The following is a 27,423-nucleotide window of genomic DNA, read 5'->3' on the forward strand; positions in this document are numbered from 1 at the left end:
ACACCAGCTGCAGCCCCTCTTACATCAGAGAAGCTGTATGGTGGACAGGTGGTGCAGAGGAACGAGTGTGCCTAAACCACCTCAGATGAGAAAGAGGTAGGTAGGCCATTGCTCCCCCTTCCCCGTGTATATACTGACTGGTGCAGTGCAGAACCTGGGGTTGGGATACAAATAGCGCAGACGCCACTGCTAAAACCACCAGCCACAGCTCCCTCTTACAGCAGAGACACTGTGGTTATCGCAGCAGTAGGTTGCCAGCCTCTCCCTACATGCCCAGTTGTGGTACATTTAGTAGGGATGAATATAGCGTACAGAGGGGACCTGGTAGATACAAAGTTACTTACAGGCCAGGTATACCACTGAACAGGTTATTAATTGGGCAGTGGTTGGTGGATTCAGAAGCTCCCCTGGTCAGCAGGTGCACTAGGTTACCGGCCCTATTAGCCCAGCTGCTAGGAATCTGAAGTTGCTTCACGATGTTTAAAAGCTGACCTAACATTCAAGGATGGGCAGAGACCAAGCTACTGTGTGGCACAGTAGGGGTTCCCTTGTCACAGATCCTCCTTTTGGGGGTTGCCTGCTATAGTTAACTTTCATAAGCTCCAACCTCCCACTCCACCTTTACACTGTGTTTATATTATAGTGTAGGAGGTAAGAAGAAACTTTTTTTATTGGTTTGGGCTACAATCCACTCAGTGGCAGATCTAAAGGCGATTCACCATAGATCGCTCCCTACATCCTTTTAATTGAGGATTTTCTGTGCAAACCTATGCAAGAGCTACATAATTGATTGTTTGAAGCCTGCAAATAGCTATTTACCTCCCAGGCTAAACTGGTAACCACCTCTTCTAGAGAGGTCTTAAATTAGTCTCTAGGGCTGGGCTCATTAAGACTTTAGTTGCTAATCAGCACCACCTGGATATGTGCTGGCTAGTGTTTGCTCAGTCTATGGAGGTAAGGTAGGACAACAACTACTACTAATAGTAGGGTGTCCAACCATTTTAGGATCTGTTCCTTCTCTGGTGGTGAAGGTTTAGTATCTACAGCCCAGGCTATGCCTATGAAATAAATTGCCTGTTGGTTATTTCATAAAGGGATAGACCATGACTCCTCATTGGCTGCACACCAGTAGACCTCAGTAGTGAAGGTTTGTGCTTGCTGGGATGTTTTTGTGGCACAGCAGAAATACACATTGAGATTTGTGACATCTCTGCTTAATAAGGACTATATTGCTGTACATCAGAAATGCACTGCACTGAAGCTTGTTTTCTGTCCTTTATATACTAAAGGTACTGCTTTGTTTGGCTACAGATCAGAAAAATACAACAGTGAAGGTGATCTGTACTTTCTGGTTTTGTGTTGCACAGCAGAAATGCACATCGTTGAGTCAGGTGACATCTCTGCTCATAATGGTTATATTGCTGCACATCAGACATACACAAGATTGAGGTCTGTCTGTGGGGCTTTGTGTCCTGTTTTACTGCCTTGTTGGTTACTTATCAGAAAGGCAGCAGTGAAGTCTGATGGTCCTGATTTGCGTGGCGCTGTGCTGATTCAGACAGTGCTATTAACAGCAATGGCTGCCGAGTTTAAACATGCGATTTGACATGTTGAGTCGCATGACAAATCATTTCAATATGGATGTGCTATCTCTATTCATAGTGTTTTATTGTTGCACATCAGATTTATACAGCATTAAGGTCTGTGAGGTTTTGTGTCCTGTATTACTGCCTTATCAGAAAGGCAGCAGTGAAAATTGATGGTTCGAATTTGTTGGGCTACATAGTAGAAATACAAATTGAACCCCTGCCAGGTGTAGTACATATACTGCCTTTGGTAATCCATGTAGCACCACAAAGTGGTGTTGTGCTGATTTTAGCCATGCGATTTGACATGTTGAGTCGCAAGGCCAAATCGCTTCAATATGGATGTGCTATCTCTATTCAGAATTGTTATATTGTTGCACATCAGACATATACAAGATTGAAGGTTGTCTGTCCTTTATGTCTTGCATATACTGCCTTATTGGCTGCATATCAGAAAGGACACAGCAGTGAAGGTTGCTTGTCTTTTTCTGATTTTGTTTTTGCTGCTCAGCTGAGAGACACATTGAGGATGGTGGCCTCTCTGCTCAGTATTGGTATATTACTACACATCAGACATACACAAAGATTGAATGTTTGTGTCCTGTATGTCCTATATTTACTGCCTTATCGTTTGTATATCAGGCACAGCAGTGAGCAGTGTTTCTCATGGATCTACCTTTCTGCATCTTAGGGATACACAGCAGGGGTTTGTTGGCTGCAATCCTCCAGGGAGTCACAGCATTGGGGACCCCTTACTTGTTCGACCTGAAAATTGCTATTTGTTTTTTTTTTTTTTCCCTGCGACCTGTGTAATCTTGAGGTCTGTGGATCCAGGAATCAGGGACTGCTGGTGTCGCACAGACACAAATGGTACCCATTGGAAGCCATAGTATATGACTTCTCATGCGTCTTGCAGTCCCAAGTCGCAGGTTGGGTCGCACGGGTGTGGGAACCCTAAACTTATCTGTCCCTTCTGATTGAGGTTTTGCTACACAGCAGGAATACTCATCATGACGTTATTGTTTTATTTTGCAGCAGACCAGAAAGATTGCAGCTGTAAAGGTTGTCTGTCTTTTTCCTCAGTGTCTGCTTTTATGTTGTTGCACAGCAGAAATACTCAAGATTGAAGCTTGTTGGTGCTTTCTGTTTCAGAAAAACACAACGCTGCAGGTTGCTTGTGTCCTTTCTCAGTGTTGATTCTATCTGAACTACACTACAGAAGTGCATGACAGAAAGGAATGTCTTGTGTTCCATATTTTTTCCCTGTGGCATAGCAGAAATGCACAACACGGGAGTTGGTGTTCATATTAATCTTATAACTGTGGTGGTTTGTCAGAAATACACAACATAGAAGTTTGGGTCTTTCTGTCTTTATAGCCTTGTTTTGCTGTACATAGGTAAAGCACAACAGTAAAGGGGGTTCCTGTCCTTTCCGTATTTATATATCAGTTATGACCTAGCTAGCTGCACTAAAGAAATACGCAGCATTTAGGGTTTGCTTGAGTCTTAATGTTTTTACGTCTTGGCAGCACATCAGAAAACCAGACTATGAGGACTGTTTGTCAACATTGAGGTTCAGATTTGGGTCTCTTCCCATATTTGATATATTGGTTTAGCTAGTCGCACTCAGGCACACAACATTGTTGTCTATGCTTGTGTCCTTTCTGTCTAAATCTATTGTGCCGTGCCCACAATCTATGATCATTTTATTTGTGATATTAATAATGCATGTATCACCTTTTTGTATTTCAGCCTTCTTTTCCATGGAGGGGCCAGGAGTTCGGGCTGCAGCTGCCACATGTCAGAAAACCTTGACCACTTGCATTCAGGGATGCCAGAACCATTTCCTAGGGTTGAAGCCCTGTAGGGTTATGGGACACTGGAGGAAGGGGATAATGAATCGCCCTGTTTAGTAAGAACTTGGAGAGTTCTGTTCAGAGGAGTATTAGGGCCTGAGGATGAAGTATAAAGATGTATACCCGATCGAATAGGTTTCGGCTCGGTGCATGGCCTTCATTTTGCCCTTTTAGCAAAACTAGACATAGCAATATGGGTAGTCTACTCCTGCTAGGGACTTTAATCTCCTGAAGAAGGCTCTCAGGCGTAAGTAAGGACATAGATTGGGCATGCCTTAAACCCAGGGTTCAAGCTTCTGTTAATCTATTTCCCTTAAGTAGGCTTCCCTTTAGTCTTTTGCTGACATAAAGATAAAAAGGAAGCAGTTTTATTTCCCTCAACAGGATAGTGTTAAGACAGGCCCTCTTATTGATTAATGTAGTGTCCTTGTCTTACACAGGTCTCTTATTTATCTTTTTAGTGGTTCTAAGTAGCACCTACAGGCATAATAGGCCATGGTTGTTAGATGTGTAAGATAGGCAACATTGCTAACCTACAAGTTTAACATGTTTTCTGATTCCATTTTTAAGAGCCCATTTCACCTAGATACTGCATCTGAAGCGGAAAAGGCAGGAACATCTGTGGAGCAGACCTGCAGATCAGCCGCATGATCCAGCTAAGATGCCTTCATCAAGCATATGAGCGTATGGAGTGGAGGTAAAGCTCACTGCAGAGCCAATGTTCGCCAAGAGGGTTTTGCAGTGGCCCCACCCTAAGGTAGGCCTGAGGTACTTGTTTATCCTCTCAGGTGTGCCGTCCTGGAAGATGACTTGAGAAAAGTACCAGTTACTTACCGGTAACTGTCTTTCTGGGAAATCTTCCAGGACGGCAGGCCTACTTCCCGCCCGTTGGAGGAGGGAAAATTCTAGAACACTAGAAGGTGAGTACCTATGAGGAATGATTTCCCTTGTGAACCTGGTTCAGGAGTTACTTCTCTACAAACTGAGGATCAAGGGGAAGGGTGGGGACTTAAAACAGCTGTCGATTGATTGTGTTTCCTGTAGGGAGGAGCCTCTCATCTCTCAGGTGTGCCGTCCTGGAAGATTTCCCAGAAAGACAGTTACCGGTAAGTAACTGGTACTTTTTTTTTTTTTTCAACCTCGTCTATTATGTAACTATATTGTTGTCACATGCACTCAATGACCCAGCTTTGCATAAATTCCTACAACTGCTACAGAGTTGTAGGCCTCTTCGTAGGCTCTGACAAGTTTCCTCCTGGCTCTTTCATACAATTTGGACAACGTCCCTGATGCAGGGCAAAATACCTTCCACTTCTTAATAATAGACTTCACTGTGCTTCTAGGCATCGATAAAGCCTTTGAAATTTTTTTGTATCCTTCTCTTAACTTGTGCCTGTCCACAACTTTATCCTGGAGATCTTTTGACAGTACCTTGCCACCCATAGTTGATCTTTGCACTATCAGGGACTGACATGCTCCAGGAAAGCTATTTTCTTGCTGAGATAATCAAAATGACCCACTGCTGATCACAGTTGAAAGTTTAATGGCTTTTTGTGCCATTCAGAAGGTGATTAGCTACACCTGATTTAGTTTACAGGTCATTTTTAGGAGGGGGGTGATCCTTTTTCCAACTCTAATTCTGTTTATGAATTTTTTATTTTTTTCTCTGAAATGTTGGTGCTATATCTTTCACTTGGATGTTATAGTTTCAGGCGGCAAAGCAACAAAATCTTGTTTTTTTATAAAATATATAGGGGGAGAAGAAGCACTGTGAGCCAGGCTTTTTTTGCACCATGCAGTGCTGTCAACCTAGCCAGTGGTAGCTTACATATAAGAGGAGCAAGCTTGTGTGTGAACTTATCAGTGTGCTGGTGTTCCACATCAGATAGGTGAGTACCATTACAATCATTTTATTTAGCTGTGGAAGGACACCTACATACATATCGGTATCGGACTTCAGATTTTGATGAAAAAGTTCCCTCACAAGTTTAGCGTATTCGAACAGTTTATGCATGTTTTGACTTTATATTTCTATACAGGGTTGAAAAGTACCGACCACAGACTCTTGACGATTTGATCTCGCATCAAGATATCTTAAACACAAGTAAGTTGAAAGAGAAATTTGGGCTCATTTCCTTACACATATCAAGTGTCTAGGACAGCCTTTCTCAACCTTTTCAACACAGAGGAACCTTTGAAATAGTTCTCCGGTCTCGGAACCCCTGCTAAAATTTAGAAATCTACAACTCATGATACATTAGTGTGATAGTCAGTGAGAAGAATGGTCCTTACACTTGTGGTCATTGGGAAGAATTACCTGCCTACAGATAGCTAAAAAGTTCAATGGTGTCAGTGGGAACTTATCTGAGAGGCAGAAATTGCCCAATGCTGAAGCAACCCTGGTTGAGAATCACTGGTCTAGAGGTATTTTACTAATTGCATAGAACAGTCTTCATACCGTAATTTTTTATTTATTTTTCTTTTGGATTAAGGCTGTTAATATCTTTTCACGTTTTTTTTTTTTTTTTCATTTGTGCTTTTAGGTGAAAATTTAGCAACTTAATTTTAAGTCTGTTTACATGTAATTGCTATGTAAAGCTTCATTGTGAAGTTAGACGTTAAAGCCCCACACCAGGATAACGTTTGTAAAAAAAAAAAAAAAATAAAAAAAAATGTTATATCGACTTGCTCTTTGCACAGTACATCTCTTTTGTCGCCCCCCCCCCCCCCCCCCTATGCTGGTGCCCCTTGTTCCTCCTCCCTTCTGAGTACTCTTGCTCTGAGGGTACTTGTGCAAGGATGGATCCTGAGCCATGCTGTATGCCCTATTACCCCCCCAATACAGGTACGTTTTGGGGGGAGCTGTGGGGGAACATAACAGTTTTTTAGTTAACCTTACGCATGATAAGTATACTTTTAAAGCAATATGCCCCCTACTACTAGGCGGGACACCCCTAAGCAGAAATACCTGGAATAGTGGTGCCTACTCCACTGATTTTCAGTTTCTAGGGCGATTGACAAGGTATGGTATATGCATAGTTACAAGCTGGATCGATGTAACTATGTATAAACTATCCATATCTGTAATTCATCTTTAAACAAAATGTTATGTATCTTGTAGACAGAACTTGCTAGAAGTAAGTTTTTTGGGTGTGATTGTGGCGCTAACTGCAATAAGGAAAAGTGAGTGGTCAAGCTGAATAAAATAAACAACAAAAATCAGCAGACTGACTAAATCCATATTGTAAAAGAAACCAATAATAATCAAACATAACCAATATAGCTCTAAAAATGCATAGTGGATAGCATTTATTTGGTTGCTTTTTGTGCGCAAACACTTTTTTATGTTTGGCAGCTTCTGTTGGTTTGCATGGATTTGCTTTAGCCGTTCACTTTGGTTTTGTGCATTAGTCTGCCTTTAGTTTACTTTGGGTGTGATTTGATTTTTTTTTAAAAAAAAATTCTTCTGTGTTCTATATTCACATTTTCCTGTTTTTTACAAAAATTTTTTGTTCCTAATCTTAGTTCAAAAGTTCATCAGTGAAGACAGACTACCTCATCTATTATTATATGGGCCACCTGGAACAGGCAAAACTTCCACAATTCTAGCCTGTGCAAAGCAGCTTTACAAAGAAAAGGAGTTTAACTCTATGGTTTTGGAGGTATCTTTTTTATTTATTTATTTTTTTTTATTTTTATTTTTTTATTGAAGTAATTAAGTTTTTCAAGTTATTAGATTTGGCTTCTTTTATAGTAAAATTATTTTATTTCTACATCTTAGTTTTTTCATAGTTTCCATATTGTATAAATACACATATTAGTTTGTTTTCCTACAATGGTTACAGTATGTGTAAATAAGGTAGTGTATTAAGCATCCGTGGCAAATGTCGCTTGAAATAAAGTATAAGATTTTTTTTTTTTTTCCCAGTCTTGTCCAAGACAGATTGGATTCCGATCATATGCCTGTATGTCTCCAATGTCAATGCTCTCATTCACCTACTAGAACTAGTTTGTCATATGCAAGATTTGATGAAGAGCCAGGTTTGATGAAGTGAACATGCGCAAGGGCCGACCATTTTACCTGACATTCTTTGAACCATTAAAATTCGGTGCGTCTGTCCGAGCACTAATACACGGCCCAGCAAGAATTCTCTTGCCTTTGTCGCAGCCATTCCCGCCACACAGACGAATGCTCTGCTCTTTAGCGGTACTGTTAATTCTTAATAGTACCCCACACATTGGAAACGTGGGGTGCTTTTGGTGCAGTGCAATTTAAAAAAAAAAAAAAAAAGCTTGGACTCCTTTCCCTGCATTTTTTGGGTAGGGAAGCCGATTGAAATGAATGGGCTGCCCTACACGGCAGCACGCAGCCACACAGATGTGAACCAAGGGCTTGTTCACATGTCAGGTTGGAGGGGCAGTAAAACTACATGGTTAAGCTGTTTTTACCACCCCTAACTTCTCCCCCTTTAGCTGCAGAGGGAGCAGCTGGGGGTGTACACATGCTGTGGCTGCAGCTGGCGGTATACCCAGGGTGAATGGGCCTGCACTGCAACTACCCCGCAACTGTGTGGATTGCACCTTTTTGGTATAGTGATGCTGCATTTACGGGCTTAAAACAGGTTATGAGGAGGAAACATAATGCCTCTTTACCACCTTTCATATGCCTCTGAAAAGCGATCTGTACATGGATTGCTTTTCAGAGGAGCAGCAGTCCTAGCTACTATCACACACAACCCTCCAAAAGCAGTTCTGATGGTTCAGGAATGGAGGGGGGATCCGGATTAAAAGTAAAACACAAATGCATACTCAGACGCATGCACACACATACATACAGACACATGCACACATATGCATATACATACACGCACATGTATACGTATGCACACACACGTGCGTACACATGCGCGCACACACAGGCGCGTGCGCGAACGGGCGCACAGGTTAATAACCTTAAATATAAAAAAAGGGGAAAAAAAAGTGGGTCAAATTGACGTTCATTTTCAACCACAGTGACAGGAAAATTTGGAAAAAATAGAAAACTTCTTAGTCAAAGGAAACATGGAAAGGAATTTTCAGACAGTATATGTGGTTTTCATTCAGAAATCACATTCATTTTAAAAACAGAATGTAAAAAACAAGTGAAAATTTCAAACAAAATTCTTTCATTCAGCGAATGTACATAGATTTTTCGTCAGAATATTCTCATCTGAAATTGATCTGTGTGTGGCCAGCATAAGGCTCGGTACACACCTATGCAGTTTGCTTTTGATCTGTTTCTACCGTGCGTTTTGCGCACATGATTTTACTGCAATTTGCATTTTTTTTGGGCAGATTAAAAAACATAAATTGCTGAAAAAACACTTTACATGCTTTTCTGCAGCTTCTCCATTGAAGTATATTGAACCAATAAAGCACCATTTTGCATTAAAAGTTCCTGACCCTTTCAGATGTGAACGTGTCCCATAGGGAACCATGTAAATGAACTGTAGTGCATTTCTGCAAAAAGCACCAATAAACATATAGATGTGAACCAGGTCTAAGACGTTTAGTAACATAATGGGGTTAAAAAAAAAAAAAATGGCCCTTTATAATAGTAGAGAAAAGCGGATAATCTCTATTTTAAGGAGTTCATTTTTTTTTTTTTACTGTAGGACAGTGAAAGTAATATTTACAGTAGCGATTATTTGCTCTTTTTGTACTATAAAGGGCTCATTTTATTATTATTTTTTTTTTAACCCCCATTATGTTACTGGCCGATTAATTGATTATGAAAATAGTAATCGATTCATTTCATAATCGATTATTTAATTAGTTGTTTCAGCCCTAATACAGACACATGCATATACATGTATACAGACAGGCGCATGCAGACATGGTACTCCCATGGTACTCCCCTCACTAGTGTAAGTATTCTGGTTTTCTGACTTCTGGTCTATTCCCGTACTGTCTTGCCTCTTTACCAGATGAGGAGGTTGGCCTCATCCATTGCCAGGTTCAGGCATTGGTGCTTTTTGGTAACTGTTGAGCTGCACACAGTCCCCATTTTTTTTATTTTGTGCCTATGTGTTGCTTGCTGTTGCTTACCCCTGCTTTTTAGGTATCATGGAAGTATATCACTGTCCATGTACCTCCAAAGACCAAGAAAAAAAAATAGGATTTCTGTATTCATCATATATTCAATTTCTTGGAATCTGTTAGAGGGTTGGGACCCATTTCCCTTAAGTTTATGATCATGCTCTTAATACTGCTTGCTAACAAATGAAGCATACTGGTATTAGGAGGGGGGGGGGCTATCCTGGGATGGACTACAGACTTTCTTGTTTGCCAGTGACCAGTCCCTCCTGTAGGCAGCAGCAAAACCCAACAGTATGTGTCGTCCTATGTCCCTTGATGGATCCAAGATGAGATTTTATGGTGATTACAACAATCCTATTATATGTAAGTTGTGTGTGTGTGGTTCTGTATTGAAATATATGTAATTGTGTGTGTTTTAGATGAGAAATGCATCCACAGTACGTGTCACGAGTAGCTGAGGTTTGAGCCAGATATGTATAATTGCACATACTGTACACACTAGGCAATTTTGCTAAGTTTTTGTGACTTTTCTTCCAGATGGATGTAATGGTGTTTTTTATACTCTTCTTTTTTATTTATTTTTCTTCAAGTTGAATGCATCAGATGACCGTGGCATAGATATTGTAAGAGGTCCCATATTAAGTTTTTCCAGCACTAGAACCATATTTAAGTAAGTATATAATGACACTGTTTTATGTGTGTGGTGTGTGTTTTTTCTTAATCGTACATCACGGGACACAGAGCCATAGTAATTACTATGTGGTTATAGGCTACCTTCAGGTGATGGACACTGGCACACCCTAAGACAGGAAGTTTACTCCCTATATAACCCCTCCCACTACTGGGGACGTCACGACTAAAGATGTGCTGTGCTGAGCTCCAGTGGAGCCAATCCTTGCTGGTGCTAGCTATGCAGCCGGATCCATTCAAAGTGTCTTTAGGCCGAATTGATTGGTACCCAGGCCTCGTGGTGGAAGAAACAAGGTTTAGCCTGTAATGCTTCTCTTTTTAGAGAGCTGAACCCCGTGATCCAGTGCTTTTGGTTTTTTCAGCCATGGGTTTTTTGTCGTGGGAGTCTATAACGGATCCAGGAGTGGGATCCCCCGATAAAAGGGCCCCTGAAGGATATTTAAACGAAGCACACCATGAGAGGTGAAGATTGGGTCTGTGTTGGTTTTACCACAGAATTCCCTGTGGCGGTAAGTAGTCTACTAAAGAATTTTAATGTTTCTTATGATTTGTCTCCTTTAACCAATTCAGCCCTGGAAGAATTTACCCCCTTCCTGACCACAGCACTTTTTGCGATTCGGCACTTTGTCTCTTTTAATTGTGCGGTCGTGTGATGTGGCTCCAAAACAAAATTGACATCCCTTTTTTTTTTCCCCACAAATAGAGCTTTCTTTTGGTGGTATTTGATCACCTCTGCGGTTTTAATTTTTTGCGCTATAAACAAAAAAATATCGCCAATTTTGAAAAAACGCATTCTTTTTTGCTATAATATCCCCAAAAAATATATAAAAAAAAATAAATAAAATTGGCAGTGAAGGAGCTATCCCACTAGGTGGCGCTGCAGGGGTTAAGTGTGTCCTAGGGAGTGATTCTAACTGGGGGGAGGGGCTGTGTGTGACACGTCACTGATCAGCGCTCTCGATTACAGGGTGCGCTGATCAGTGTCATTAGGCAGAACGGGGAGATGCTTGTTTACATTAGCATCTCCCTGTTCTTCCTCGCCGTGAGACGATCGGGGGTATCCCCGCGAACATCGGGTCCACGGAACCCATGGTCATGGAGCTCCCGGCGGGCGTGCAAGCCGCCTCTTAAAGGGCCACGTACAGGTACGTTAATCTGCCTGTACGTGCTCTTCTGCCGCAGTATATCTGCGTGAGGTGGTCGTGAAGCAGTTAAAGAGTAACTTGTCATGCCTAAAAGTCACCACTGGGGGCTGTATAGCGCATGTACCTTGTCATGCTTTTTCAGATCATGCTGCAGACCTCTCTCCGGCTAACAGTCACAGGACTCCGGTAAGACAAAGCTCTGTCCCTCTTTCTGAGTAAAGGGAGAAGAACGATCGGCGGATGCCGCTCCGTTCGCCACCGCCTCTGTACGGCGTTTGCCACAGCCCCCCTCCTCGCCGCCCTCCCCACACACACACACGTGTACCTTACAGACGCAAAATTTTACGGTTTGGCTGTTGAATCGCACATTCTAAAGAAGAGTGGGCTGTCGGGTCCAGTGGTATTTACCTGGATTAATGCAGGGAAGCTGGCTTCCAGAATCATAGATTATAGAGTATATGTCTCCAGGTGTGAATCCAGGGGTTGACACCCCAGGAAGTATGTCATAGGTAGAATCCTTGTCTTTCTGTAGATGGGGTTAGAAATGAAGCTTGCGTACTATCAAAGGCCAGGTTTCAGCCTTATTGGTATTATTTCAACAACCACTTGCTTTGCATTCTTTGGTTCGTAGCTTATTCAGGGGGTAATGCGGCTTAATCCTCCCAGGTTAAGTCACCCCTGAACCCTTGGGACTTGAATTTAGTTCTGTCGGCATTGCTGAAACAGCCTTTTTTGAGCCGATGTATTTCCTTGGTCCCTTTTGGCAAGGAACCTAATTTTCTGGTAGCCATATCTTCTACAAGAAGGGCATCAGAGTTGGCTGCTCTTTCTTTTAAAGAGCCATATTTGATTATTCACAAGGATAAGGCAGTATTGTGTCCTAACTTTCTACCGAAAGTATTGTCTAGTTTTTATCTGAACTAGGATATTTTTCTACCTTTTTTTTTTTTTTTTTTTTTTTTTTTTTTTTTTTTTTTTTTTAGAACCTGTTCTACGGAAGGAAAATTACTACTTTCTCTTGATGTGGTGAGAGCACTCAAGGTCTACTTGAAGGCGATGGCTTAGATGAAAAAAACAGATGTTTTGTTGTGTTGCCTGAAGGTCCTAGAATAGGGACTGGCAACATCGAAATCTACTATTTCTAATTGGATTCAGCAAGTAACTGTCCAGGCTTATGGTTTAAAGGATTCCACCATCTCAAATCAAAAGCGCACTCTACTAGGACTGTTAGTGCTTCGTGGGAAGTGCATCACCAAGCTTCCATGGTCTTCAGTCCATACATTTACCAGATTTTATCAGGTGACCTTTGGACGCAGTGTGCTGCAGGCAGCAGTATAACACCTCTAGTCTCATGTTGCCCTAATTCTGTTGTCTCCCTCCCCTCAGTTGGCATTGCTCTGGGACATCCCACATAGTAATTACTATGGCCCTGTGTCCTGTGATTTACAATTAAGAAAATAGGATTTTTATAACAGCTTACCTGTCAAATCCTTTTCTTTGAAGTACATCACGGGACACAGAGGGGTCCCTCCCCTCTTTCTGGTATACACGTGTGTATTGCTTTGCTACAAACCTAAGGTACTCCCAGTAGTGGGAGGGATTATATAGGGAGTGAACTTTGTCTTAGGGTGTGCCAGTGTCCATTACCTGAAGGTGACTTATAACCAGATAATTACTATGGCTCTGTGTCCTGTGATGTATTTCAAAGAAAATAATTTTACAGGCAAGTTGTTAGAAAAAAAAAAATTGGATTTTTATTACTTTAACCACTTCAATACCGGGCACTTATACACCTTCCCGCACAGACAAATTTTGAGTTTTCAGCGCTGTCGCACTTTGGATGACAATTGCTAACTAAATTTTTATCATTTTGTTCCCACAAATAGAGCTTTTTTTTTGGTGGTATTTGATTGCCTCCTGTGATTTTTTATTTTCTGCTAAACAAATAAAAAAAGACCGATTTTTTTTTTTTTTTTTTTTTTTTTTTTTTTTTTTACAAAACTTTGTAAATACGTTTTTTCTCCTTCACTGATGGGCACCGATGAAGTGGCATTGATGCGACACAGACATTGATATGCGACACAAATAGGCACTGATAGGTGGCACGGATGGGCATGAATAGGTGGCATGGATGGGCGGCACGGATGGGCAGCATTGTAGTGTAAAGTATTGTAGGGATGGATGCCAATCAGTGCCAAACAATAATGGAAGGCAAACAGTGATGCCCATTGTGGGCACTGGCATCCATTATGGGCACATGCCCGCCTAGACCACCAGGGATGCCAGGCAATCTGGTGCTGGGCATCCCTGGTGGTCCAGTGTGGGCATCCTCGGGGGGGTGGCTGTGCTGATAATCGATCAGCACAGACCCCCCCCCCCCCCCTTGTCAGAAGAGCAGCCAATCGGCTCTACTCTACTCGCGTCTGACGGACATGAGTGAAGAAAAGCCGATCACCGGCTCTTCCTAGTTACACTGTGATCAGCCGTGATTGGACATGGCTGATCACTTGGTAAAGAGTCTCAGTCAGACTCTTTACCGAGATTGTAGTTGAGATGTGTGTCAGACTGACACACCGCAGCAACGATCGCCGCGATGCACGCCCCCGGGGGCGTGCAGCGGCTTAATATCCTGATCACGTCGTATGACGTCTGGTCAGGATATTAAAACCACTTTGCCACTGTCATTTTGCTATATGGCGGGCGGCAAGTGGTTAAATGTTTTTGGATGTTAGTGTTAACCAATTTTCTGTCCAGGGCAATTTTGATCATTTAACTTTATTGCTAACACAAAGGATGAACAAGACCCCTTGTATTAGCTTTGGGCAGTGGCTGGCACTCTATGGAGAGTTGGGGGTCTGTTACTCTGATCCCTCCATCCTCCAAGGCAGCTGATCAAACAGCTGCTGCGGGGGGCAGTAATATCAAAGAAGGCAGAGCTGTGGGGGGTTTAATGTGAAGAAGGGATAGAGGACACCATTGTGAGGGCGGGGGGGGCTGTGCAGGGGAGGCAGAGGACACTGTTGAAGGGGGAAACGGAGGACACAGCTGTGAGTGGGAAAATGTCATTTGAACGGGAGATTGTGATGGGGTATGCAGGGGGACTGAGCACGCTGATGTAAGAACGTGATTGTGATATAATAGGGGGACTGTGACATAAGCATGCGATTTGGACCTCTACTGGAAGAAAATTTACTGATCAGACCCCCAAGTATTTTCATTCAATACCCCTAATGTAGAGGCTTTATCCTGCAAAGTGGCCTTTTTGGTCACCAGCCACGTCTGTCAAATGCGTTTCTAAACTTACGGCCCTTTGCTGCAAAGAGCCTTTCTTCATGCTTCCCAATCGCAAGGTTGCCCATCTCCTAAAGGCCATCCTGTCTCCCGAAGTTGGTCTTAGTATTGCACGACCATCCTGCTCCTAAGCATCCCAGGGTAAACGCTGTACTTTGATCCTTGGAGTGTACCCCAAAACTACTGGTCAAATCAGATGGATTCAGTTTGTCCTGTCCTTGTGATCTTGCAAGGGATACCCTACTTCAGAGTTCACCTTCGCACAACAGATAAGGAATCTGATCATGAGAGCTTACATTCTCAAAGAGAATACTTCTCCTGCACTTTTTACATGCCCATTCCACCAGATCGATGGGAGTTTCTGGGGCATTGTGGCACCAAGCCTCTGCAGCCCAGTTGTATACGGCTGCCATCTGGTCTGGTGTTCATACTTTTTCAACGTTTTCCCAGGTGAACATCTAATCTGCTGATTCTTCTCTGCAGCTTTTGACATCAAGATTCTTGCAGTGAAACTGAAGTCTTATGAACTTTGTTGTTTGGGTCTGTTGGCACAGTTATGTTTGCCTCATTGCTGCCCACCCTTCTTATTCATTGTATTGGGACACCCCGTGGTGTGTAAATAGTCTGCCTATGTCCCCTACTGTAAAGTTAAGCGCAGAGAATTTTTTTTGATTTGCCTGTAGATTTCATATCTTGGTGTGCAGGACCCAGGAGGCAACCTCTTCCATTCCTTGGATAGGGTTATAGGGGAGCTGTCCAGGTCCTCTAAAGGTTTGCCAGTGTCCAATCATCTAAAGGTCTGAAGATAAATTCCTTTAACCCATGGTGTATGAATGCCTGTGTCCTGTACTGTTGTTCCAAGATATGGAATTTACAAGAAAGTCAAAATTCCTCTTCCTTTTCTTGATAAATTGTGTAAATTGTACACATGCAGCAGTCTTGTTTGTCTTAAAGTGACAGTTGCCTCTCTTTTACAGAAAAGGCTTCAAGCTTGTGATTTTGGATGAAGCAGATGCAATGACTCAGGATGCGCAGAACGCTCTAAGACGAGGTAAATGGCAAACAATTCCACTGCCATATTCCTGGAAAGGCTACAAATTTGCCAGATCTTCTGAAAATTTCAGATAGACATAACAATCTGTCTTGTCTTTGTTACAGATGCTGAATTTATGCAGTTGGCATATCTATCATGATTTGTACTAAAGCAACTTGCTGTAATAATAAATTCTCTGCAGTAACTGAGTTTGCTCCTAAGAAAATGTTAAACAAAAGAGAAGGGGGGGGGGGGTAGCTTTTGGGGAAAACATGGGTTTTTACATATGCATGCTGCACAAGCTCAGTGTTTGTTACATAATATGCCATAATGGAGAACATAATGATTGGGACTTTAGTTTGGGATCTGGGATTTAAAGTGATTGTAAAGGCTCGTTTTTTTATTATTTTTTTTAAATAACAAACACATCATACTTACCTCCACTGTGCAGCTTGTTTTTCAGAGTATGCCCGGACATCCTCTTCTGCGGTCCCTCGGCGTCTTATGCAGCTCCTCCCCACATCAGATAACCCCCTAGGAGAAGCGCTCTCCCGGGGTTACCTTGCAGGCGCACTCTTGAGTCCAGCATTTGCATCCATAGACACGAATGCTGGACATAGGATGCATTTAGGTGAAAAACCACGTGTGTTTACAACCCCTTTAATATTTACACATGCTTTGCCTTTCTGACAAGACAAAAATTCTGGTGATTTAATTTATACAGAGCAAAACTGATATAATTAAATTGAATAGGCTTGCATGTCCTGTAAATTAAAATAACATGGCTTTTTAGAAGCATAAAAATACTTTTCAAATTGTCTTCATACCAAGATGTGTTTTTGGTGCTGAGAAGCTTCATCTTTGTTTCTGAAAGATATTGAATGACCTTGCTGTGATTGACAACCAGCTTCTGTACCATGCCCTCCTATCAGAAGTAAGGTAATGGTGACAACTCACATAAGTTCTGATTGGACAAAATTGTGGATCCTGCAGATAACTTGTAATCGCTATTTAAAGGACATATTAATTTTTAGTAATTTTGTCCTTAAAGTGGACCTTGGCATAAAATGCAAAGTTTGCTTTACAGTGTTCAGGCTCCCTCTACCTCCACAAATCTCCCAGTAGTAGGTATAACATTTATCTGTAAAATACACGCAAAGTAAAAACTGGTTGCGGTCAAGAGTTTGTGCAGTGCAATTTTAATAACCTAGAAAAAAGTCCAATATTCTATATATTTTTTTTTTCCTTGTATAACCTCTAACACTATAAGTAGTAATGAATATTACTCCCTGTAGACTTCCTTCCTATAGATCGCCAAGTGGAAGGTTTCCCAGTAGGCTAGGCTTTTCTTCCATCTTAATTAGGCTGCTTTCACACTGAGGCGCTATAGCGCTAAAAATAGCCCCTGTAAGCCACTCCTCTCACTCCAGTACAGTAAAAAAAAGTCCTGCAAGCAGCATCTTTGCAGCGCTGTAGAATTGGTGTATACACTCCAATCCTAAAGCGCCCCTGCCCATTGAAATCAATGGGCAGCACCGACGGCAAAGCGTCGCTGAAGAGGCGCTTTGCAGGCGGTTTTAGCCCTTTTTCGGCCGCTGGCGGGGGTTAAAAGCGTCCCACTAGCGCCCAATTGTCGCAGCTAAAATGACGGTAAAATCGCTGCTAAAAGTACTACTGTTGATGCCTCAGTGTGAAAGCGCTGTTAGAGTTTGTGTTTTAATTAAAGTATTTGCCTTTCCAGTGTAAAATAGTATATTGGTTGGCCTACTTGCTGTGGTGGGCGTTTGAAAACTGTGCTGTTATAGTTTCTGGCTTGCAGTTGGTACATTTTCTTAAGTAAAATTTATTAACAGTTTTCTGTATCTTTTAAACAAAAATGTTTTATGATTTCATGTTTCTTATTTTATCTCTTTTGCAGTGATTGAGAAGTTTACTGAGAACACCCGTTTCTGTATGATTTGTAATTACCTGTCTAAGATCATTCCAGCTCTGCAGTCCAGGTGCACACGGTTCCGCTTCGGTCCCTTGAACTCAGAGATGATGATTCCCAGACTGGAGCATGTAGTCCAACAAGAGAAGTTAGTTTTCAAAGCTGTTTTCCAACAAATCTCCAACTGCTGCTTCTTCTGAAAAATAATTTTAAACCCTTCTTTTTGGTAGCGTTCAAATTAGCCCAGATGGAATGAAGGCCCTGGTGACCCTCTCCAATGGTGACATGCGTAGAGCACTAAATATATTGCAGGTATGAATTTTTATGCCTATGCTTTACACTATTGTGAACTAGCAGTAAAGTATGCCCATCTGCCATAAAACACTAATTTCATCCATAAATTTCTCAGGAAGGTTCATGTACATCTAACATTGCAAAAGTTAATTCCAATTAAATGTTGATCACATACATGGATACAAGCAATAGTATAAGTTTATTTGAAAGGTACATCAGAGGACTTCATGTTCTTGGCTACTTACCGTTGTGCTCATAAGTTTACATACCCTGGCAGAATTTATGATTTCTTGCCCATTTTTCAGAGAATATGAATAACGCACACTTTTTTCCCTTGTGGTTAGCGTTTTGCTGAAGTTATTTATTATGAATCAAATGTGTTTACTCTTTTTTTAAATCATAATGGCAACAGAAATTTACCCCGTTAAAAAGTTTACTTACCCCAGTTCGTAATACCGTGTATTGCCCCCTTTAACATCAGTGACAGCTTGAAGTCTTTTGTGGTATTTGTGGATGAGGCTCTTTATCTTCAGATGGTGAAGCTGCCTATTTCTCTTGGCAAAAAGTCTCTGATTTCCTGTAAATTCTTAGGCTGTCTTGCATGAATTCCATGTTTAGAATCTCCCTAGAGTGGCTCAATGAAATAGTCGGGAGACTGAGATGGCCACTCCAGAGCCTTCGCTTTATTCTACTGTAGCCAATTACAGGTCGACTTGGCCTTGTGTTTTGGATCATTGTCATGTTGGAATGTGCAAGTACGTCCCATGGCCAGCTTTCTGGCTGATGAATGCAAATGTTCCTCCAGTATTTCTTGATAACATACTGCATTCATCTTGCCATCAATTTTGACCACATTTCCTGTGCCTTTGTAGCTCACACGTCCCCAAAACATCAGCGATCCACCTCCGAACCTTTCATCATAGGCCTTGTTGACTCCTCTCCAAATGTAAAGTTTATGGTTGTGGCCAAAAAGCTCAATTTTGGTCTCATCACTCCAAATGACTTTATGCCAAAAGGTTTGAGGCTTGTCTCTATGCTGTTTGGCGTATTGTAAGTGGAATACTTTGTGGAATTTACGTAGTAATGGCTTTGAATGATTGAACCATGCAGCCCATATTTCTTCAAGTGTCTCCTTATTGTGCATCTTGAGTTTTGAGAGAATCCTGTAGTGTGTGTGTGTGTGTGTGTGTGTGTGTGTGTGTGTGTGTATAAACAATTTTCCTGGCAGGTATGGCTGAAATTTTTGTTGGTCTACCTGACTGTGGTTTGGTTTCAACAGAACCCCTCATTTTTCACTTCTTGATTAGCGTTTGAACACTACTGATTGGCATTCTCAATTTCTTGGATATCTTTTTATATCCCTTTCCTGTTTTATACAGTTGAACTACCTTTTCCCCCTGCAGATCCTTTGACAATTCTTTTGCTTTCCCCATAACTCAATCTAGAAACTTCAGTGCAGTACTGGATGAAAGATGCAAGGGTCTGTTGGGAGTCTAGAAACTCGTTGGCCTTCTTTTAAACACGCACACAGATCACAGGTGAGGATGGTTATCTTTAATGGCCATTCAAACCCCTTTTCTCTTATATTCACCGACCGACACAGCTCCTCTGTAACTACATGGGTTTTATAGCCTGCCATTAGGAGAAACTAGGCAAAATTGTTACACAATACACAGGTGGTTTTAGCTTTTCATATCAATGAGGACATTGTACTACCATCGTTGTGTCCTAAGCCGAAGCACCCCAAGGAGGTGGCCTTTCATGTTCTCGATGTGGTTTGGGCTCTGAAGGTGTAGTTGTCTGCCACGGCTCCCTTTCGGGAAGTCAGACTCATTGTTTGTTTCGGTGGCTGGTCCAAAGAAGGGTATAGTGGTCTCGGCCACCATTTCCAGGTGGATCAGACAGATTGTAGTCCAAGCCTACGCCTTGAAGGGGCAGGTGCCCCCCTTTCCAGTCACGGCCCACTCTGCGAGAGCAATCGGAACATCTTGGGCCTTCCGACACCAAGTGTCTGTCGCTCAGGTGTGTAAGACGGCGACCTGGTCGTCTGTTCATACGTTTACCAAGTTCTACAAGGTAGACGTCAGTGCATCGGCTGATGCCTGTTTTGGCTGCAAAGTTTTGCAGGTGGCCTTTTGTGGGTTTAGTTTCACTAGTTCCCACTTGCCTTGCTGGATGAAGTTCTTATGCTTTTTTTTCCCACCCCTCCTTTGGCACTACTTGGGGACATCCCATTTAGTTACAGAGAGGAGCTATGTCGGTCAGTGAATATAAGAGAAAATAGGATTTTTGTACTCACCGTAAAATCCTTTTTCTCTGTAATTCACCGACCGACACAGCACCCACCCCTCCCTTTCTCTACGTTATATTGCTTGTTGATGTACTGAGTCTGCAGGGAGCAGCAGGGAGGGTTGTTAGCACAGGGTCCGCCCCCTGGGGCGGTACTGAAAGTTCTGTGTATTGTATTACAATTTTGCCTAGTTCTCCTAATGGCAGGCTAACAAACCCATTTATTTACAGAGAGGAGCTGTCGGTCGGTGAATTACAGAGAAATAAAATTTTAATAACAAAAAAAAAAATTCAAAGTACTTGTGAAAATGATGGCAGCAACACATCTTAAAAGTTGGGACAAGGCAACAAAAAGCTAGCAAAGTAAGGGGTATTAACAATAAAGAGCCGGAAGAACATTTTGCAACTATTTAGGTTAATTATAAACAGGAATGTAACATGATAGAATATAAAAAGAGCATCTTGGAGAGCTAGCATTTTTAAAAGTAAAGATGGGCAGAGGATCACCAATCTGAAAAACTGTGTCTAAAAATTGAACAATTTTAAAATGTTTCGCAACATAATATTGCAATACATTTTATATTGGCCCTCAAAAGGCACTGCATTAAAAAACGGGTATGATTCTGTGATGGACATGGGCTCTGGAATAATACCAAAAATCATTTTCTGTGAACACAGTTTGCTGTGTCATCCATAAATGCAAGATACAGCTATATTGTGCAAAGAAGTCATATCTGAACCAAAGTTCATTTAAAATGGTCTGTTGCAAGCTTGAAAACTGTTCTATGGCTTGTTATCATGGCTCAGTTAAAAAAGTCTGCATCTCTGATGGGGGTGCATTAGTGCGTATGGAATGGGCAGCTTGCACATCTGGAAGGGCACCATCAATATTGAAAGATAAATATCCAGGTCTTGGAGCAGCATATGCAGAGGCAGGGATGGGACAACATTACTCTCCCAAAACTCAATCAACTGGTCTCCTCAGTTCCCAGACAATTACAGAATGTTAAGAAGGCATGCTACACCGTGATAAACCTGTCCCAACTTTTTTGAGACACGCGTCTGCCATCAATTTCAAAATTTGCCTTATTCTTTTCTTAAAATGGTACATTTTTTCAGTTTAAACATTTGATATGTCTTCTATAGTGAATAAAATATGGATTTATGAGATTTGCAAATCATTGCATTTTTTGTTTTTACTGTAGAATTTTACACAGCGTCGCAAATATTTTGGAAATGGGCTGTATATCATATGTCAAAGTTATTACCCTGCATCATTTAGTATCATCGACAAACACTGAAATTGAGCACTTGATTCCAACCCATTGTCATTAAATAAACAAATTAAAAAACATCGGTCCAAAGAGTGAGTGCTTTTATCACTACTCTCTGGACTGTTCATGTAACTGGTTTCCTATCTAGGTACATAGAATTTCATCAAATCCAACAGACCTTGTTTTATAGACCAACATTTAAGGTATAGTATCAAATCAAAATGTACATAAACTGCCACCACTGAACTTCAACTATCCAGTTTTTCACTTACCACCTCTACGGTTGGTCTGACAAGAAAGATCTTTCGTAAATCCATGCGGCTTGTCACTTATTTACATAGTAGACAAGGTTGAAAAAAGACACAAGTCCAACCTATGTGTGTGATTTTTGTGTCAATATTACATTGTATAGCCATGTATGTTTTGGTCGTTCAGGTGCTTCTCTAATACTTTTTTGAAATTATCGATGCTCACTGCTGAAACCACCGCCTGTTGAAGGGAAATCCACATCCTAACCGCTCTTACAGTAAACCTCTACTCAGTTTAAGTTTAAACCGCTTTTCTTCTAATTTTAGTGAATGACCACGTGTCTTATAAAATTCCCTTACATAGAAAAGATTTATCCCTATTGTGGGGTCACCAGTATGGTATTAGGGGTGCAATGGATCGTCACCGAACCGTGATCCGAACGGGTCACCCCGCTCGGATCGGCACATGCCGTGGAGCGCTCCGCGGTCTCGGCCTTAGGAAAGGCCGCGGCTTCAGCTCTGCCATACCCTGCCTGCCGACGCTCTGCCAATATTACAGTGGGGGAGATTGTGGATATTACAGTGGGGACTATATGCTGGTGGAATTTTTACAGGTTTTTGCAAATTAAATTTTTATTTGCTGATCCGAAAAATGATCCGATCCATGAGTTTTTTGATCTGTTGCACCCCTAGTATTTGTAAATTGAAATCATATCCCCTCTCAAACATCCCTTCTCCAAAGAGAACAAGTTCAGTGCTCGTAAACTTTTCTCATAACTAATGTCCTCCAGAACCTTTTTCGTTTTGTTGCCCTTCTCTGGACTCTCTCCTGTTCCAGCACATCCTTCCTGGGGACTGGTGCCCAGAACTGGACAGCATACTCCAAGTGTGGATATAGGAAAATGGGATTCCCTCACGCTATCAAAGTGAAAAATATCTGAATGTGGTACATCAGTTAGATTGCTGCTAGACCTAAAGTGTATACCATGCACTTGAACAACAATAAATAAAAAAGGTAATCAGCGCAAACTATATACCAAACTACTACTTACTACAAAGATGGAAAATCCTTGTTTGATATGTATTCTACTTCATAGATAAAGTGCAATAAATATATCAATACTATTGGTGAATCCTAATGCAAATTGCTGCTGTGCATGCAATTATTTAGCTGCTGTGCAAAACTGCTACTGTGCAAACTACATTATTTGCTGTGCATGCGATTATTTAGCTGCTGTGCAAAATGCTACTGTGCAAACTACGCAAATTATTTTCAAAAAATGCACAACACATTACCATAAATTCATAAAGTGAATAAAATAGCTGCTGCTGTGCAAATAATTAAAACAAACAATATAGTGCAAAATCATCATCAGATGCTAAACATTAAATAATAATTGAATGAACACTAAATGGTGCAAGATTATCATAAAGTTTTGAGTATCAAATGATCCTTTGTGTACGCCTTTAAGTGTGTAGGTGTACCAATACAGTCCTATTTATATTGAGTAGTGATACCCATAAAAGTTCATCCATAAACATTAAACGTGCAAATTAGTGCAAAAAGTGCTGGTATGCAGCAATGTGACAGGCAAACTCTTCAGGTGACATCCACCAGGTACTCTTCGTGTGCTCCACTCAGTGCTCTCAATGCGCTTGCCTCTAAATGGGTAAGAATTACCACTCAGATATTTGAGTCCTCCTGAGTGTGGTAACCAGGAGTGCTGTATTGCAATAATGGCTCCCAGTTGGTTAGTTCGCCCGTTCATCCACGGCAAATGAAAGCAGGGAATAAACGGGAAGATCCCATAGCGTAATATGTCTCAAATAGGTTTATTTATGTTTACAAAATGGCTACTTACAACAATGCTGTAAACGACAGGCAGATCAAACAATGTGCGGTGTTACAAACGTCTCTATGCGTCACTTCCGGTTGTTCCTTAATCCAGTGGACTTGGAACTTAGATTTTGGGATGAAAGCATGCCGATGCTGCATATGTCCCCCGCCGTCTCTGCACTAAGAACCAAACCACCGAACATCGCAGATGGCTCGGTTTTCACAGATCCCTGAGAGGAGAGCCGCTAAATGTCAGTCAGCGTCTCTCCTCTCTGCTTCTCAATGCTCATTGGATCGCAGAGGAGGGGAGGGGAGCGGGCGTCTCAGCAGCCAATGCAGCTGACTGATCCAGACTTGGAAGTCGGGATGACGCTCTCTCGACTGACGTCAGTGGACAGTGACTTCAAACCGCACTCTGCTGAAAACGCGTCACAGGAGTGCAAAACGAATTGCACGCCTGTGACCCAGAGGAGAAGCCCAGCCTAAAACGCTTAGGCTGGACTTCTTTAATGCAATTGAAAAAGATTTATAGGCTATGCATATGATTTCACTTTGTTTAAATGCACAGCGTTTTATTTATTTTTATTGCATTTTTTGGTGTGGGAACACATAACGGCTGCAGCAATCATTTATATAGCTTTATTGAATTTGGTCCACAATTTGCGTTGTAGTGCAGGAGACTTGGGTACAATACCCCCAAAACTGTCTGCCTGAGCTGCTGATGAGGCCAAACATGCCTTTGGGTGCCCACTGATGACATCACCCCGGCTGGAAATGATGCCTCTGCATATTCTGGATTAACCAGCCTGGAGTGCATCTGCTCCGCCCAGTCCCAGAAGCAAATCGGCTGCCCCCTCTCCCAGCAGCGCATACAGAGCCACTGCATGCTTCACAATCCCTGGGCAGGTTGAAGGAGCAACAACCCCAGCATTCACGACCCTGCCTGGGCACAGAAAGCAGCAGCTGTGCAGCCACTTTCAACTCCATAATGGGGGTATCGCACTGGGCCAGGAAAGGGTAACAAACCGGGAAGGCTGCAGGTCCCCAGGCAAACTGAGACCTAGAGCTACCCAAATCAGGTTCCAGGAATATGTTAAACCCCCTGTCTTAAGGAAACACTAATACGGGGGTGAAGGCCTGGAGGACGCCTTTTAAAAGGCTGGAGGGTAACTGTTTGCTGTCATGGTAGGAGGAGCTCTGCGTCTTAGGGGATGTCCTGGAAGATGACTTGAGAAAAGATGGTAACACTCTTATTATCCAGTGCAGTGTAACAACCACTTATATACAAATGATGATGAATAGTGAAAAAGTGTGTGTGTGTGTGTGTGTGTATGTATGTATGTATATATTACACACACGTTCACTTCCTTTTTCTTCCACCTCAATTTGAGTCCATAAAAAATGAAACGTGCACCAGTGAATATTCTAAATGAATCACCACCAGAGTGCTCCTTCCAATCAGGCTGCTTACCTCAGATTTTGACCTATTGAAAATTACGTCAATATTCGCATGGTCTCCACGCACACTCTCATTTTGTGTCTTTCTCCACATTTGAATACTTTTCCTCCCAAAAGTAGCTCAAAGGAACAAAAAGAACCTCATTGCGCAATATAGCCACTTACCAGATCAATTTATTAAAACAAAGGGTTAAAATCTTACTCAAAAATGACAATTGCAAAATGAGTGCACTTCATCCAGTGCACATAGAAACAATTGCCTTTAAACAAGCATTTCCCCCTTAAGGTTTAGACTTTGTCTTTATATACCTATCCGAGACGGCTAACTTCTGTTTCCTGTCAGTGTAATGACATCATCCAGCCACACCTGACGCATTTCATCATTCAATCATGACTACTTTAAAAGGAAGACTGTTTGGTGGGCTATTTTGGTACAGACCCAACAGTGGCTGCGGCAGTGACCCTCCTGGAGCGCTATAGATCCCCCACAGCAACATCTCAGCCAGTGGAAAAAAACAGTGGACTCAGTTTCCTCAAGCACCAACTCCTCACAAGTAAGCCTTTGGAATTCCTCCTTTCCCTCTTGCAAAGCTTGTGGGGGTGTTCACCCTTCCTTCTACCTTCTGGGGCTCTAATGGTAGTCTCAGGTGGCAGGAACGCTTGCTTTCTTTATCCTAGCACGGTGGTGTGTGAAGTAGGGTGGGAGTCCAGGCCTCAACTGCTCTTTTTTTTTATTTTTTTTATTTTTTTTATTTTTTTTTTCTTCTTTCTTGTGTTTTTTGGCCCGCAAAAAAAAAAAAAAAAGACAAGGTCCAGGCACAGACTCCCAAGAAGAAGTGTGTGGTGTGTGCATTAAAGCTTGACCTTTGTCACTCTTGTGTAGACAGCCTAGTTAAAGTTCAGTTGTCAACTGCTTGTCACAGGATCCTTACATCCGTTAGGGAGGAAATCGCGTCTACATTTCAGTCTTTTAAATCTTTTAGTCCCTCAGGTTCAGGTTTCTGGGTCGCAGATACCCCTTTGCATACTGGAACTGGGGATCCTATACCTCCTCTCAGGCTGAGTCTAGGTCAGAGGAGGCTTTGAGAGATTAAGGCGATTCCTCCAGGGGATCCAGATACAAATTGTCATTAGATGACTTAGTGGGTCTTTTAAAGGCCATCTATGACACCCTTGAAATTGACATGCACGCTAATAAACAAAAAATCTTTTCAGTGCATAGTTACTTCTTAGATGTTTTCAAAGATGAATGGGATAGCCCTGAAAGGAAACCCTTTTTTTCGGGCAGTCTCAAAATGAAATTTTGTTTTGACGAGGATATGGCTCAGCCTTGTAACAAAATTCCCAAACCAGTTGCGCCTCTAAGATATCCAAAAAGACAAATTTAGTTTTCACGATATGGGGGCCTTTAAAGCGGTAGTAAACCCGCTATTTTTTTTTTTTTTAACACCTGCAAAGCAAAAGGCATAATGAGCTAGTATGCACCGCATACTAGCTCATTATGAAATACTTACCTTAGAACAAGGCCCCGACATCTGGCACGATCCACGCCGAGGGAGCTGACATGCTCCCTCGGCGTTTCTTCCGGGTATCGCGGCTCCGGCGCTGTGAGTGGCCGGAGCCGCGATATCGTCACTCCCGCGCATGCGCGCGGGAGATTTCATTCCGGCCGGCCACTGCCGGATTTTCAGGCCGAGAATCCCCTCGTGCGCATGCGCCGCTGCAGTCAGCACCGCATACCGAGGGGAATATCTCCTAAACCGTACAGGTTTAGGAGATATTTTTTTTACCTACAGGTAAGCCTTATTATAGGCTTTCCTGTAGGTAAAAGTTACAAAAAAGAGTATACAACCACTTTAAGGTCCTCCTCTTCTTTTTTTTTTTTTTTTTTTTTTTTTTTTTTTTCTTGGGACTTAATATTATTAATCTAAAACCAGTCTTATCACCCACTTGTGTTGCCAGAAATCTTGAAATCTGGTTAACCCAGTTGCGATCTCTCCTCACTGCGGGTATCTCTAGACACCAGATTCTTCTGGGGGTCGGTCCCTGACAGGTGTTTTTTCACCCTAATGCATAGGATGCATTAAGGTGAAAAAAACAAACCTTTACAACCCCTTTAAGATTTGGACTGGCAACACTTCATCTAAACTGCATCTTTGTAATCTGCCATTTTCAGGGGATCATCTTTTTTGGCCTAGTCTCCAGGAGGCACTTGAAGGCACGGCAGATAGTGTTTCCAGAAAATAAAAAGAACTCAAACTTCAAGATGTAAAGATTGTCATCTTCAAATTCATCTTGTCTCGATCTCTGCCATTCATCTGAAGGGTGATCAGAATTCCCTAGTAGATTACCTCAGCCGTTACCTGGTGAGGCAGGACGATTGGTCTTTAAATCCAGAAGTCTTTTCAGCCATC

General features: G+C 42.0%; 1 protein-coding gene across 1 annotated transcript in view; it reads left to right on the forward strand.

Moving 5' to 3' along the window:
• Positions 1 to 27,423, forward strand: part of RFC5 (replication factor C subunit 5) — a 94,075-nt gene that overhangs the window by 14,746 nt on the left and 51,906 nt on the right. Inside the window, exons 2-7 of the mRNA XM_077462060.1 lie at positions 5,482 to 5,546; positions 6,968 to 7,104; positions 10,111 to 10,190; positions 15,624 to 15,697; positions 17,598 to 17,757; positions 17,840 to 17,921. Coding sequence (XP_077318186.1) covers positions 5,482 to 5,546; positions 6,968 to 7,104; positions 10,111 to 10,190; positions 15,624 to 15,697; positions 17,598 to 17,757; positions 17,840 to 17,921 — 598 coding nt within the window. The remainder of the gene's footprint in view (positions 1 to 5,481; positions 5,547 to 6,967; positions 7,105 to 10,110; positions 10,191 to 15,623; positions 15,698 to 17,597; positions 17,758 to 17,839; positions 17,922 to 27,423) is intronic.

This window comes from Lithobates pipiens, unplaced genomic scaffold (genome assembly GCF_037356315.1).
Source record: "Lithobates pipiens isolate NorthernLeopardFrog02 unplaced genomic scaffold, aLitPip1_a1.2 Scaffold_3, whole genome shotgun sequence".
Lineage (NCBI taxonomy): Eukaryota > Metazoa > Chordata > Amphibia > Anura > Ranidae > Lithobates > Lithobates pipiens.